General features: G+C 39.3%; 1 protein-coding gene across 4 annotated transcripts; it reads right to left on the bottom strand.

Moving 5' to 3' along the window:
• Nucleotides 1-1,561: 1,561 nt before the first annotated feature.
• NEK3 (NIMA related kinase 3) lies at nt 1,562-14,540 on the bottom strand. 4 transcript variants are annotated; one of them, XM_059838964.1, is made up of 17 exons: nt 14,403-14,481; nt 14,009-14,074; nt 12,968-13,184; nt 12,108-12,201; nt 11,774-11,871; nt 10,642-10,725; nt 9,973-10,040; nt 9,768-9,854; nt 8,701-8,755; nt 6,921-7,121; nt 6,509-6,578; nt 5,865-5,911; nt 4,870-4,969; nt 4,316-4,438; nt 3,154-3,288; nt 2,380-2,506; nt 1,562-1,796 (listed from the first exon to the last, which is right to left on the bottom strand). In XM_059838964.1, the coding sequence occupies exons 3-17, from the start codon at nt 13,082-13,084 to the stop codon at nt 1,730-1,732; spliced, it is 1,473 nt and encodes a 490-aa protein (XP_059694947.1). In that variant the 5' UTR covers nt 13,085-13,184; nt 14,009-14,074; nt 14,403-14,481; the 3' UTR covers nt 1,562-1,729. The 4 variants fall into 4 exon arrangements, with proteins under 4 accessions (XP_059694947.1, XP_059694949.1, XP_059694946.1 ...); XM_059838966.1 differs by lacking the exon at nt 14,009-14,074 and having other exon boundaries at nt 14,403-14,540; XM_059838963.1 differs by having other exon boundaries at nt 14,009-14,484.
• Nucleotides 14,541-14,843: the final 303 nt, after the last annotated feature.

Here is a 14,843-nt window from a genome sequence, read left to right as displayed (position 1 = left end):
CGCGCCGGCGGGCAGCCCTCGCCGGGGCCTGCCTGCCCTGCGGACCTGCTCGGCCCGGCCCGGCCCGGCCCGGCCCGGCTCGGCTCGGCTCGGCTCGGTTCGGTTCGGTTCGGCCGGCCCTAGCCCCGGTAGCGGCGGGGGGTGGCGGGGGAACGCGGTACCTGCGCGCGCTCAGCCGCCTACGGAGCCCGCCCGGCCGCGGGGAGGAGCCGGCCCCGCTCCGCACCCCGCCGGAGGAGTGGCGTTTGCGGCGCCCTTCGGGAGCGGCGGGAGCCTTATTTCCCTGCCACAAACCGCCCCTCCCTCCCACGGACACGGACTTAAAAGTTTGCACGGTCAGCGGGGTGGCCCGAAAGGAAATCTCGACCGCCTCAAGGTCTTGAATGCTTGGTGGAAACTCACGTACCAGCCTATGTGCAATGGGGGAGCTCAGGTATGAACTGGCTCTACACCAGAACAACAGATTTCCTAAAGCTTTCCTTGTGTATTATTCCCAATTTTATTTATTACAGGGACATAGTCCGGGATCACTTCCCCAGGAGAACTCTGCCAAGAGCATTTGTGCTCTCCCTTACCACATTTTTCTTGTAAAGTGTCTATTTATTACCCAGTAACCAGAACAGAAATCAAACTTGACATTGCCCATAGCACTCTCTGCAGCAAGAGCATCTCCTATCAAAGCCAGAAAATTTGTCCTTATTCGTGAATACATTTGCTTCCTTTCACAAATGCAGTGGCATTTAAAAAAATCCTTTCATTGAATCAAGGCAAAAGTTCAGTCTCAAAGAATTTGCAGGGGACTAACAGTGGCACAAACTAAAGCCTCAACTCTTTATCATAGCTAAATGTTTCCCATAATATGCCCTTCAAAGATGATTTATACTTATGTATTGGGTTTGTGTGGCAGGGTTGTGGTAGCAGAGAGGTGCTACATGGGTGGCATCTGTCAGAAGCTTCTCATGTTTGACAGAGCCAATGCCAGCCAGCTCCAAGACAGACCCACCCAACTTGTCCCCATCCATGCCCCGCTCTCTCCCCTTCTCTGATCTGTTATCCCAGAGACCACCATCACTGATGGGCTCAGCCTTGACCAGTGAAGTGAAATTGAGCCCAAGAAGAAGGAAAAGCAGGAGAAAAATGTTCTAAGGTTTGGGCTTATGTTTCCTTACTCCGCTCAGATTTGGTTGGTAATAAATCAGTTTCCTCAAGTCAAGTCCATTTTGCCTGTAACAGTAACTGGTGAGCCATCTCTCCCCGTGCTTATCTTGACCCATGAGCCTTTCATTAAATTTTCTCTGCCTGTTCAGCTGAGGAGTGGAGTGACAGAGAGGCTTTGGTTGCACCTGATATCCACGCAGCATCAGCTCCCTACCACAATGCTGCATTTCATTATGTACTCAGGAAAAACACCTTTACACCTTCTCAGAGTGCTACACCATCTCCTTGAAACATGACAAGAGGACAATTTGAACAATGCTATAATTTGACTGAACATTTCTGCAAAGCTAATACCAACTCCAGACATATTTCATACATGGACTTGTTTAGCTAACTGCAAGAGTTCTTTCTAAAAAAGTTTATTGTCCATTTTCCAGCCTCGGTTTTGTGATACAGAAAACTTGTCCAATCAGATTTTTTTGATTGAAATTATTTCATGAATAACCAGTTATTAACAACAACTTGGATACCAGCACTCCTAACTTCACTCACTGCAGGTAAATTCAGGTTTTCAGTCGCTCTGTTTCAATACCATTTGCAGCTCTGACACCCAGTCTGGGTCATCTTCCTCAAAGTCCCTAAAAACAGATTTTGAAAAAATGTTATTTTGAAAAGCAAAATACAACTTTATAAATCTTTAATTGCTTTTTTCCCCAAAAGAAATTACCTTGTAATTAGGATAAATTCTGTTAAAATTTAGCACAAGAGACTTACTTTCTGCCCCATTGTGATTAAAGAACCAAAATGGTTCTTTTATGATCCTCTATGGAATTTACACGAGTAAGTTTCATCAAAAGCAAACACAAATTAATATATTAAGAGACTGCAAATGTGTTGATAATTGACAGCCTGCAGCTAAACTGCAGCAATACAGGCCTAGGTAGTCATCTCTAGGTGCCACAAAAACAAACAGTGACACAAACTGAGATTCTGAGAATCTGAGAACCACCCCCAAAACATACACACATCCAAAAATCACAGCATTTTTGTTCATACATTGCAAGATATCAAATGCTACTAAATTTCAATTTCATTATGTAAGAGAGGGATGAATTTAGATGCTGAGAAAAATACTATTTTATTTCAGGGGAATGTTGTTATGGAAAAATCTCTTTGAGGAGCCAAAGAAAACATAAATGCAAGGACATCACTTGGACTTACGTGTCATCTTCATCAGATCTAGGTTCAAGTCTCTCAGAATCTATGACAACGGCTTCATGTTCACCATCTACTTCATCAGATGCCTTGCTTTCATCAGAAAGTGGACCTCTTAATATGTTTTCAGAAGCTTTGAAAATATAAAAATTGAAATGTTATAAAAATATTTTAATTTTTAAAGTACAACCATTAAGAATATAAATACAAAATAGTCTAATTCATCCCCAGTTTGTAGCAGATTCCAGGACAAGTTGTTACCTATTTTAGGTGGGAGGACAAACTAGTAAGGCAACGGAAGTGCAGAACAAGCATTTGTGACTGTGGCTGTGCAGATCTGCAGACTGCAGCTGCCTTCAGCTGTGCCATCTGACCATCCTGCCCTCAAACCAGGGCACCACTGCCTCAGTGAGGGGGGATTTACCTGAGGGGGTACAGTGCACTTCCTGCATCTCCCTAACACACACACCACACAGCTCAGTGGGAGGGAGCACAGAGCAGGCGTCTGTGCTTTGTCACGACCTCATTCAGCTGCTGAGCTGCAAGTGAAAGTCCATCATGAAGAGCTGTAGTGGAGATGTACAATCACTCATGAATTCCAAACTTGGCTTTTTTAAGTCCACTTTTCATTTGGTAAACCCCAAAAACTAGCCTGTTGTGATATGAACCCAAGTGAACGATCTGTATACATAGGAGCTAGGTATGGGGAAAAATGAAAAAAAGAAGTCTTTATTAATAAACCTGTTTGCAAAAATGTTTGCACAGAAAATGGGAATTTACCTGGTGTATAAATTGTGTATGTTTTAAATGCTAAGCTGACATCTGCATTGCTGAGCATGTCCATCAGGGTCTGAGGGGGTTCCTTGTTCCACTGCTTCCGTGGCCTATTTTCACTGCAGTTTATAACATCACCACCTGGGTATAAAGTAATTCATAAATCCTATTTACAGAAAATTGCATTAGCAGTGTGGAATATATTCAAAATCACATTCAAGAGAGAAATGAGAAACAGGAAGAAACAGGAAGAAAACCATCTAGATAACTCCATCAGTCACACCACTGTCCTCTCAACAAACTGAGGAAACAGTGGAACCTCCTTGTGGCCAGGGAGCCCACAGGAACTGGCTTAGAGGTGTGAGGAGGAAGTGTCTCAGCAAACTTATGTGAGGGCTCTGCAAGTCTCAAAATTAAGCCTGAGGCTGTTTCTGTGCCTTTTAATAGCAGAGCACTTAAATACATGCATTCCTCTGTCCACTCTCCTTGCCCTGTGCATAACGATCATATAACATTCCTACCACAGCCTGGGAATTTTTTGACTACTCATATTTTGATTATTTATTTCCACAGCATTTATTCACATTTACCTAGAACACATATCCAGAATCACATTAAATAATCATAACAATTGAGGGACATTTTAAAATTGAAACCTTTCTCAGAAGAAACCTCATGATAAGTGTTTTAATCAAAAGAAAGAAAAATCTCTGCCTCACATCTGAGGTACATCACAGATAGTTCTTGTCACTGGCCTTAACCTGTGTGTTAAATCACAACAAAAGTAGAGGTGTAGATCTTTTATGCTCCCAATAGCATCCTGTGTTTGAAAGACAGGTGGTTGCGTTCTGCACCGAATGAATTCCTCACTGCTACCTCCAAAATGGTGTATTAAAAGGAGGACTGTAGGATAATTTCTTAGAGATTATTATAATTTTAGGGTTGCTATTGTTATCTGTCAGTTTCATCACTCTTTGCAATCTTCCTGTCACAAAAAAACACAAAGAAATTCTCTTCAGCACAGTGAACTTCTTGAGAGTTCGTTAATGAAGTATTTTTAAATTATTTTAATGTCATTTTAAACATGTCATGTAAAGTTTTGGCTTTAAGAATCTGTAAAGAATCACTGACATTACTTGAATTAAAAGCACATTTAATTAAATCTTACTTTCAGTCTCTTCAGGTGTAAAACTGGAAGAAAGCAAGGATGCATTTTCCAGGACATGCAGCACAGTATTGGATATCCTCTTTTCCCATTGCCTCCTGTGGGCGTGTGACAGATCAGTACTTCCTGGGAGGACAGCAGAAGCTGATATTGTAATGGTAACAAAAAAACCCCATGATAACCAGCATCTAACTTGATTCCATATCCAGACTGCTCCGTCCAGGCAAAGTAGTACTAAGAATCACTTAACTAGCAGTGATGTTTGATTCTGTGGGTGCAAATCTCAACTATAAAGTGTTCCCCACACATTTACTCTATTCCAAATGTTTTCAAACAGTCATTTTTTATTACTTTGACAAGAGAATTTTATATTTATTTTTTTAATCTCAGATGAGCAGTATGAATCAATATACTTTCAGAAGTAACTGATGGTGGCATGGCTTTGTCTTGAGTTACCTGAGACTAGTTTGAGCCACCTATTTAAATGGCTGTATCACTGACATGTAGATACCAGTACACAGAAGGAAGATCATCAGCCCTAAAACTGTAAAACTTACCTTCTTGATAAGATTTCCTTTGTTCCCTTGTGCCTTCACTCAAACCCTCAGCATTTTTCCTTTCAAAGGAGCTATGCTTGCTACTTTCATCTTTCCTTCGCTTTAAAAGAGTAAAGTCTGTATTAATTATTATCCTTGTTGTCAAGAAAGAGAGAGCAGTCATATTAATTATTATTTAATTTTTTCAGTTTTGCTATAAAATACCTAGCCTAAAGATTGGAAGATTTGAAAACTAAACCACTAACATTTTGAAGCCAACTGCAATCGCACCCTACCTATTATTGCACTGTATTTCACACTGTGTGCCATGACAGACAACTTCAGTTTCTGAAGCTAAGCACACATAGTTATTTGATATAATATAATGTCTCTCTGGGGTTTTTTCACATTTAAGAACACAAGCAATATAAATTATTTACATTCCCAGGGAAACAAGATGCACCCAAATATTAAATTTCTAAGCTTGACAGGTCTGTGAAAAGAAAATAAAATAAGCCCCAGGGCAACATACTTTTTAAAAATATACTGAATATGGCTGAGTCAGGCTATGGTAATGTACCCAGAGGGGACATCTTGGCCACCTGTGACTTAATTCTCCTCTCCTGGAATCTCATATGGGCCCTAAAACCTGGTGAGAACTATGTCCAGACTAGACTGTTTCCAAAGCAGCCAGTTCTAAATGTGTCCCAAAAGCAAAGAACACAGATAATCTTTTGCAGTATCCAAAAAAAAAAAAAATTAGAAAGACAAGAGAAGATTTTTTTGGTTGGGTTTTGTTTTGACAGGGTTATAAAAAAATCCACTTTGGAATTAAACTAAACATGGGAAGAATCAATAAGTTAGCGTGGTGGGAAACACAGGAAAACTGCAATTTGAACACTAATAGGCTGATTTATGGTTTAGCAAAGGAATAATTTTCATTAGAACCTTTTCTATAATACAGAATATTCCAAATTACTAAAATACAAATGGTATATTTATATTTGAATACTTACTCTATTTTCTGTCTTATTGTTTGAGGTTCTACCAGCCATGACACTACCTGACAGGTTAACAAACAGATCCAAGAGTTAACAACTTTAGCAAACATTTGTAGTAAGGTGGTATTCCAGAGGTAGGACAGCAATGCCACTGAACCAAGCAATCACAATTATGCCACAGCTTCTTCACACTCCTGACAGCACAGCTCACTCTCAACAGTCCTGCTGCTATTCTGTTCCAAATGGGCACTAATTGTGGTGTAGCTAAATTTATGCAGAAGAAAAAAGTCCAACATTCTCTCTCTAAAAATTAAATCATGAACATAACATGCTTCACCATATTCTGGGAAAGAAGGAACTTTTATACTTAAAATAAATGCCACTGTTAAAAGCTTTGCTGATTCTAAAACTGAAAACTTTATTTCTAGCACAAGTCTTAGGACTTACAATACATATATTGCAGCTTTGCACTCCACTTAGTTTGGAATATAATTTACATCCTTCGAGCATTTTCCATATAAGTTCAATAATATTAAATTTTGAAATAATTAAAAGTAGATTTGGACATATAATGCTAATGTTTCATAGATGTATTTAAGATCTCATACTTACTACTCATTTTGTCATTCCTTACATCAACAAAAATGTTACTGACTTACCCTTTTGTCTGGCTGCATTGCTTTCAGGTTTCTTGGTTTCCTTTAATATCTGCTCAGACTCATTTGCAATCTGAAATGTGTATGAAGAGATGCAAGTACTGTATCATTTTAAACTTCTTCAAATTATTGCATATACTATTTGCTAAAAATAGACTCACTATACAAGTGCACTGTTCCAACTAACAATATCTAATTTTATCAGCATCAGGTCAACATCCAACTTTTTTTTTCAAAAGAGACACTTTTAAAAACTCAGGTTTTCTGATAAGTCTACAATTGTATGTATTTTAGAGTAGGACCTACACAACACTACATTTTATAGTTACACACTAACAAATTAGAAATTAAAAGGATTTAGTATCTAAAATGTAGATAGTATTGCTGAAATCTAGAGACAAAGAATACACCATACCTGAGAAGGCAAACAATTTTTCACAAGTTTGGTTAGGCAGCCTCTTGCAAGAATAGTACTGGCTGATGGACGATTCTGGGGGTTTCTCTTAAACATCTGTTTTATTAAGTAATGAAGCTCATAGGAATAGTGAGATGGAAGTGGATCATAGGACCCTTTGCATATCTTAAGGATGAGATGTTTCCAGCTTTTGGCTTGAAACTGCATTTTAAATAAATTAATATTAGAACACAGTGTTTAAGCATACAGTAAAGAGTAGCTGAATTAATTTAAGATAACTTCTACAACTGGAAAGCAGATAGGAATTACTCCTATAAATTTATGATTGTTTGAATTTTATTTGTATAGAAATCAAATTCATCAATTCGTATACTTGAGATCAGACTCAAACTGCAAGAGTGAAACAGTAAACTTGGAAATATGGAAACTTTAGTTTAAAAAAAATCATCAAAAGTAGCCTGTAAAAGCACAAACATCCTCTTGCAAATCTAAGGTCTGAGAACTTCTAGCTCCCATGCTGGAAGCTTCCTTGGATTACACCCCACTGGCTTGGCTGCAGGGTGCCAAGCACCCATGGAGTGTCATTGTTTGTATGACCTCTCACAGATTATGCAAGAACATACATGACCATCACATCAAACCAGACACGTAACTTTTCAACACTGCTAATAAGGGAAGAATACTCCCCTCCTTGGAACCCCAGCTCTGAGCTCTGCCTCAATGGCCCTGACACTGCCAAAGACTTGCCACAAATCTTCTTAGGCTAACACATCCCTATGCTCAGGCTCCCTTGTCACTAAGTCACATGAGTGTAAGCTTCCACACTCTTGCACAGCTAGCACTTGCAGCTGTGGAGAACCTTTTGCTGATACACAGGATGTGAACAATGCTCTCAGGCATATGTGTCATTCTTGAGCCTGTCCTCTGCAGTGTCAGGTGCTGATAATCCTTGATGATCCTTGTGGGTCCTTTCCAACTCAGAATATTCTGTGGTTCTCTGATTTCAAGATACAGTATTAGCTCAATGAAAGAAAACTGCTGCTTATAAAAAAAATAAGACAAAATGGCCCTCAATTAGGATCTCATTTTCCTGCAAAACAAACATATCCTGATATGGGTTCTTATTTTACCTACAAGTCTGTATAGAGAAGCCAGAGGATGTTAACAGATAAGAAACACAGCAACAACACTGTAAAAGACAGTGTCCGAGAAATGACAGAAAGACTGAATCATTCATCAAGATCCCTGCTGTTCCAAGAGGAGAATGGTGCTTGGACAGTGATTTGTTTGATCTGAAGAATAAGCAAAGGTGTATCACTGATGCAAGCGATGCAAAATGCTTATTGCTTACTACATTTTGCTGTACTTGCACACAATATATTTTTATTAGCAAAGATTTTGAGTGTCTTTGTCACTATGTCCTGGGATTATCTTGATCCTGTAAAATGCAATGCTCTTGAAACTGCAGGTATCTGGAACCAGCCTGGCAGCTGCTTGATCCAATATGTCCACATCACCTCACTCATATTGAGGAAAATTAACCAAATAAAAAACCCAATTGTTTTCTAACAAATTCGAAAATAGAGTCTTCTACAGAAGGGTCCTAAGAACTGCTGAAACAGAAGCATATATAGTGGAGGAGGCATAGGAAGGGTGGAGCAATACTTCCCTCTTTTGGAAGCAGCAGCAAACACTTCAGTCAATTCTGTTGTACAGCTAACTGCTAATTAAGTTTCAAGGAATTCCAAAACCTTTCTCATGGCAATAAAGCTGTACTTACCGGGTGCTTTAGAGTGCACAGCTCATACAGAATACACCCCAGAGACCATATATCACTGTAGATATAGAGAGAGATGAAAAATTTTGAGCCACAAATTACAATTTAGTATCTTGCTTAAAAGCATGACATTTAATCTGTGTACATAAGTGAGCTGAATAAGCTAAAAATAAATGTAAGTAACCATAAAAGACAATATGTGTTTAACCTCTCCTGTGGAAATGTTCTTCCTTATTTTATCTTACCCTGATGTAAAAGAAGATAACTGTCATACAGTGGTAGTTGGCTTTTTATTCCTAGGATGTCTTTCAAGTAATTTGCTCCAACAATATTTATCCCTCTGCACTTGAAAGCCTTTGTATTCTATGGCCCTTAACATCAAATGGCAGCTACATAATCCTGAGAGCAGGAATTCTGGCCCTACCAAAAAGAATTCTCCTACTGAGAAAAAACCCCATCATTTTCCACCAAAAGTGAGTACTGCCATTTGCACAAGAAGCAACTGAAGCCCTTCTTGCAAGAAGAGAAGGAAACAACTTGAACTGTAGAAGGTTTCTTATCTCCCCAGGAAAATCAATCACAGTTCTTACATAAGCACCAGAATAACTGGGCTCTGTAAATCTAAGTAATCCATTCTGTGCCATTATCCTTACATTATCAAGACTGGCATGAAGACGTTATAAATCATCCATCAGCCATCATCCAAACAACCATCCCCCAAAAAATAAGACCAGGAAAAATATGCCAACACATACTTATGTTTTTGGATATACACACACTTAAAACATACACACAAGTATGTATGTATTTACTTTCCCAAACAAACAGAGGTCTGCACACTATTTTCAGACTTCTAGGACTAAAGATGCTGTGCTCTCAGCTACCTAAGAAAAGAGGAATTTATGCACTATAATCTTAAAAAAATTGTAATTACCTCTTTGTAAATTTTCTTCGGCTCAGTATCTTCTCTGAAACAAATATGGATAAGACACATAGCCAGACTGAGATAGCAATAAAAAACCCCCATCCATCAGTAAGGCATTATTTGTGACCACTGAAAACACCAGTACCTTTTGTTGTTGTATGGCAGACTTTCCCATATTTCTGGAGGTACATAGTAAGGAGTTCCCACATAGGTGCAAGCATATGACATTGGACTATGAAACGACAAAGAGGAAATGCCAGGTGAGAAGTAATGATTTATGAACTCTGCACTGTTTGTCAATGGGAAAATAAAGCTTGACACCACTGAGATCAGCTGGGCTGTCCACATACTGCGCAAGAAGGCGTGCAGATCCAAAATCTCCCAACTTCACTTTTCCACTTTGAGTGAGGAAGACATTCTGCATTTTAAGAGCAAAGATTAACATACTTAAACATTCTTCTATGAATCATCTCTGTAGTCTGGATATAGAGAAAATACAGCAATACCCACTTCTGATATTTTGTCTTCGTATTTCTATTTACTTGCTTCTCCTAATAGTTCTACCAAAACAGAAAGTTTTTGTGGGCCTAAGGCCTCAGCATCAGTAGCAGAGGAAGAATCAGAACTTAGAACTGCCTTAATCTCTATTCTATACTCAAACCAAGGGTCCACTTTCTTCTGAATTTCCCTCTTTCTAATAGGGAAGAGTGAAAAAGAAAAATAGCGAGGCAAGATATTGGCAAACTACATAATCCATACACTTTTTCATAGTTCTGTAGTTCTTTTAAGTTACATGCAGTGTCACAAGCAATTGGTGCTATCAGCAGTGTGGTTAAGAAGCATACCTCTTCACCCACAGTCTTACATCACCCCACACACTCAACAATTTCATTTACATGATATTCTTAGGCCTTAATAAAAACCACAGAACTTAGCACTCACGAGAAATTACAAAAGAGAGGGTTTGACTTTTGCATGCAGGAGAGTTTATTAATGGCAACAAAACTTGCTCTGTTCACCTTGGATTTTATATCCCTGTGCAGCACACGTTTATCGTGGATGTGCTTCACGGCCAGGCACATCTGCACAAACCAGTGAAGGATCTGAAAAAGAGCAGCTAAGAGTTATAATAGCTCAATGCTCAATATAATGAATACTTTACTAATAGATTAAAAAAATTAGGAAAGCAAAAGCATATGCAGAACATTTGGGCATTACAAGCAATTCCAGCATAACAGCCTCCAACCAGCAGGAAAGACTGAGTTCTTTAAAACAGATTATATTTTAACATGGCAGAAGGAATGTTTATTATCTGTGTCCAAAAAGCTCAAATAATACCTAGCAATAATGAAGCTGGGAATCACTACCTGGAGCTTTAGCTCATGGTCATTTTATAAATAACTTAATGAAAGTTACACAGTAAATTGGCAAATAGATAAAAAAACCCAACCACCAAATAACAAACAAAACCAAAACTCACATGGAAATAATGTACTGTTTCTAAAAGGAAATGTGTTCCTTTCTAAGTACAAAAGAAAACTCTTAGAGGTTGTAGAAAATCTAAATGTTCAATTAGTTGAGGTTTCTGGTTCTTTCATTCTAATGGAGGTGATGCTCCTAACTGTAACAGGAAGTAACTTCTATTCACTACAACGTCCCTTTGAACCTTCTCCTAAGTAATTTTACAGCTTCTCTGGCTTCTCTGGTAAAAGGAGTTAGCACATACTGAATGGTTTAAACTAAATGGTTTAATTGCTACATAAAAAGCAGGCATTTATTCTCCTGTTTATCTTTATTTATCTTACCAGAGTGGTTTGTTCACTTTCTGTTGGCAGTACTCTTACTATGCTTTAAATTCTGCCTGAATTGTTGTGTAAAATTCCTACTTAATTGCATACAAACCTTACTGGTTTTCACACTATGTGAACAATTTTCAGATACAAGTAGCAATTTTTTTTTTTATTCATTTCAGTCCAATTCTTGTCCTGATCAGCTGGAAACTATAAAAGAAATAATTCTCCAATTCTATCTGTAAGTGACTTTGTTTCATCAAGATGTTTGCATATCCCTAATTTGGTTTATGCAGCATGCTTCAGTTTACATGGAAAGGGATTCCCAGCCCCCTTGGTTCAAAACCATGTCTTTTCTTACCGTGTCTTCTGGGAACAAATTTCCTCCTTGGTGTTTAATCTTTTGCATTAGATCTCCATCATCACAATATTCCATCACTATATACAGATGTCCATCAGCTAAATTTTTGGTAATTTAAGAATAATTAGTATTTTCATTAGCAGGATATGTATTGATTTTTTACTACATGTAATACTTTTTACTGGAAAGCTCCAACGACATGCTATGTGTTATGTTACAATAAAAATGTATTTTGTTTATAATACATACTATAAACAAAAAAATACAGTAATCTCAATCCCTGAGGAGTATGCAACTTCAAACAAATGAAGAAATTTAAATTTTTCATACTTACCTTCAAATGATTCTTTAAAGGCAACAATATTTGGATGTTTCATTTTAGCCAAAAGAACAGCTTCCTTCCTAGAATTCTCTACACCAGATGAAGACTGAAAATATAAACACACTTACTATAAATTTCACACTAACAAATTTTCACATATACACATAAAGTGCTCCACTTTCCAAATAAAACTATTTTCAATGAATGTTCTTCAGTTATTTAAAGTAATTTAGAAACTTTAAAAGCCCCATATTTTTAATCTATGGTTTATTACTAGCTGAAGACTTCTTTGTGGTTTTTTGGTATGCGGTTTTTCGTTGTTTTTTTTTAATTTGAGAGAATCTTTTCCTATTTCAATTAATGACTTTTTCTATTTTAAAAGAGCAGAACTATGTAACAAAGCAGCACACACTGACTTTGAAACAGCTGACAGCCTGCATGAACTCAATAAAAGCCATATGCCAAGGTGTTGCTGAGCTTTGGCCTCAGAAAGCCACTGCCTCCCATTTTGTGACTTATAGCTTAGCTGAGTGCAGAGAACATAACCCAAATAGCTGATTACCAGCAGTAATATGACACTAATTTCCTCATTAGACACGGAAGATGAAATTTGCATTTTAGTGAAATCAATGGCAATCGAGCCAAGGGCATCAGTGGGAAGAGGGATTTCATTCTAAGCACCTTCATACCTGCTACACTTCCCAAAATCCCAATATCTAACCATGTACTTCACTTAGTACCAACAACATCAGCTCAAGACAAACTCTCACAAAACTCTCAGAAAAACTTTTCAGTGTTTTAAAAATACACCTAGAATTAGGATTTTTTAATTATTTAAGTGCTGGGTGAGGTGATGTTTGTGTTACACTTACCATTGGAAGCCTTATTTCCTTCATTACATACTTCTGGTCACTGATTGTATGATGAACTAGGAGAGCTCTGCCAAAGGATCCCTCTCCCAGTACTTTCAACACGTTGTATCCTTCCATTCTTTATAAATCCAGTTGCCACACTTTTCTTCATTCACAGGATTATCTTCTAAACTTTGTCAGTACCTTTACACTTTTAAAAATTTTCTCTTAATATAACCTGCATGAAAAAGACCCAAACAAAATAACACGAAGGGGTGATAAATGTGGGTACCTAACTGTCCAGCATTACCATGACACAACTTCCCTCCACTGCTACCTTGATTTTACTGAAGATGAGGCCTCCAGAAAGTAAAACTTGAAACATTATAGTACTATTTCTGCATTTTTTAATTTAAAATGTTCAATCTCTTTGAAAATGTCAGTTACAGAATTACAACTTTGCATCTTCTTTTTGTTACCTGCACTCATGCAGGTGGTTTCATAACACTAAAGAAAACTCACAGTCATATTAGAAACAAGATTAAAGCTTTCAGTGACAATTCTCACCTAAAACAGCATAATCAAGATCAAACTGGTAAAAGTTACTGCGTAAAGACTTCAAGAACTGGCAGATATAGAATAAAATATTTTAGTTGCAAGGAACCTACAATGGTCATCTAGTGCAACTGCCTGACCATTCCAGGGGTGACCAAAAGTTGAACTAGTGTGACAGTGGCATCATGACAATGTTTCTTGAACACTAACAGGTTTAGGGCATTGACCACCTCTCTAAGAACTCTGTTCCAATGTTCAACAACCCTCTCAGTAAATAGATGCTTCCTTATGTCTAGTGTAAAACTTCCCTCGTGCACTTTTGAAATGTTCCCAGTTGTCCTGTCGCTATGTTTAGACTATATCAGGGGATCACAGAATCAACGAGGTTGGAAAAGACCTCTGAAATCATTAAGTCCAGCCCATGACCCAACACCATGTCAACTAGGCCATGGCACTGAGTGCCACATCCAGTGAAACCCCTTCAGGGACGGTGACTCTACCACATACCCGAGCAGCCCATGCCAATGTCTAATCACTTCTTCTTCTGTGAAGAGAATCTTCCTGATATCCAACCTGCAAGTCCCAGGGCACAGCGTGAGGCTACGTCCTCGCCTCCAACACCGAGCTTAATCCCAGCCTTCCTGAGAGCTCCTTCAGCTGCTGAAACTTGCACATGATCCCCTTTCCGGCTAAAAACACATCTCCTGCGGGATGTCTCATGCAGCAGAGGGTTGTTGTCCTTTGTTCAAAACCTTGGTGCTTTTAAGTCATCCTCTGAGCACTGCGTGCACAGACGGTGTTCTGAGGGGTTGATGAGCTCTTTGCTTCCTCCGGCTCTTTTACACTGAAGAGGAGCAGCCCAAGCCCGCCCCAAGCCCCTCAAGGCCCGCTGGGGACTCACCTCAGCCGGGCCGGGCCGAGACCTGCGGGAAGTCCCGGGCACTCCGCCGCCGCCCGCCCCGGAGGCCGGGGAAGGAGGAGGGCGGCGCTGGCTCCGAGGCCGGGAAAGGAGAAGGGCGCCGCTGGCTCCGAGGCCGGGGAAGGAGACGGCGGCCCAGGCTCCGAGGCCGGGCTGCAGCGCTGGCCCCGCCCGCCCCGCGGCGGCGGCGGGAGGGGCGCGACCCTCGTGGGGGTCGTGGCGCGGCTGCTCCGCTGAAAGCCCAGACACGGAAACATGGGAAATAGGGCAGTGTTCTGCTTTGACAGCTCACTCTCAAGAACAGACTAAATAGCTTTAACCTTTAAATAAAGAAGAAATGTTGTATTGTTGTATTGCACTAAATAGTTATTTGGTGTTTTTGAACTGGGTTCTGTATTATTGCACAGAATAGTACGTTTGTAT

This window comes from Haemorhous mexicanus, chromosome 2 (assembly GCF_027477595.1).
Source record: "Haemorhous mexicanus isolate bHaeMex1 chromosome 2, bHaeMex1.pri, whole genome shotgun sequence".
NCBI classification, from domain to species: Eukaryota; Metazoa; Chordata; class Aves; order Passeriformes; family Fringillidae; genus Haemorhous; species Haemorhous mexicanus.
The sequence above is the reverse complement of the archived record's forward strand: the minus strand, read 5'-3'. Positions and strand labels throughout refer to the sequence as shown.

Bases quoted from the DNA above. Each gene is read 5' to 3' on its own strand.
- NEK3 (XM_059838966.1), bottom strand. From the start codon at position 13,084: ATGGAAGGATACAACGTGTTGAAAGTACTGGGAGAGGGATCCTTTGGC. The intron at 6,579-6,920 runs GTATGGTGTATT...TACACATTTCAG, and splicing joins AAAATTGTTTGCCTTCTCAG to ATTGCAAATGAGTCTGAGCA. The intron at 1,797-2,379 runs GTAAGTCCAAGT...ATCTGTTTTTAG, and splicing joins AGATCTGATGAAGATGACAC to GGACTTTGAGGAAGATGACC.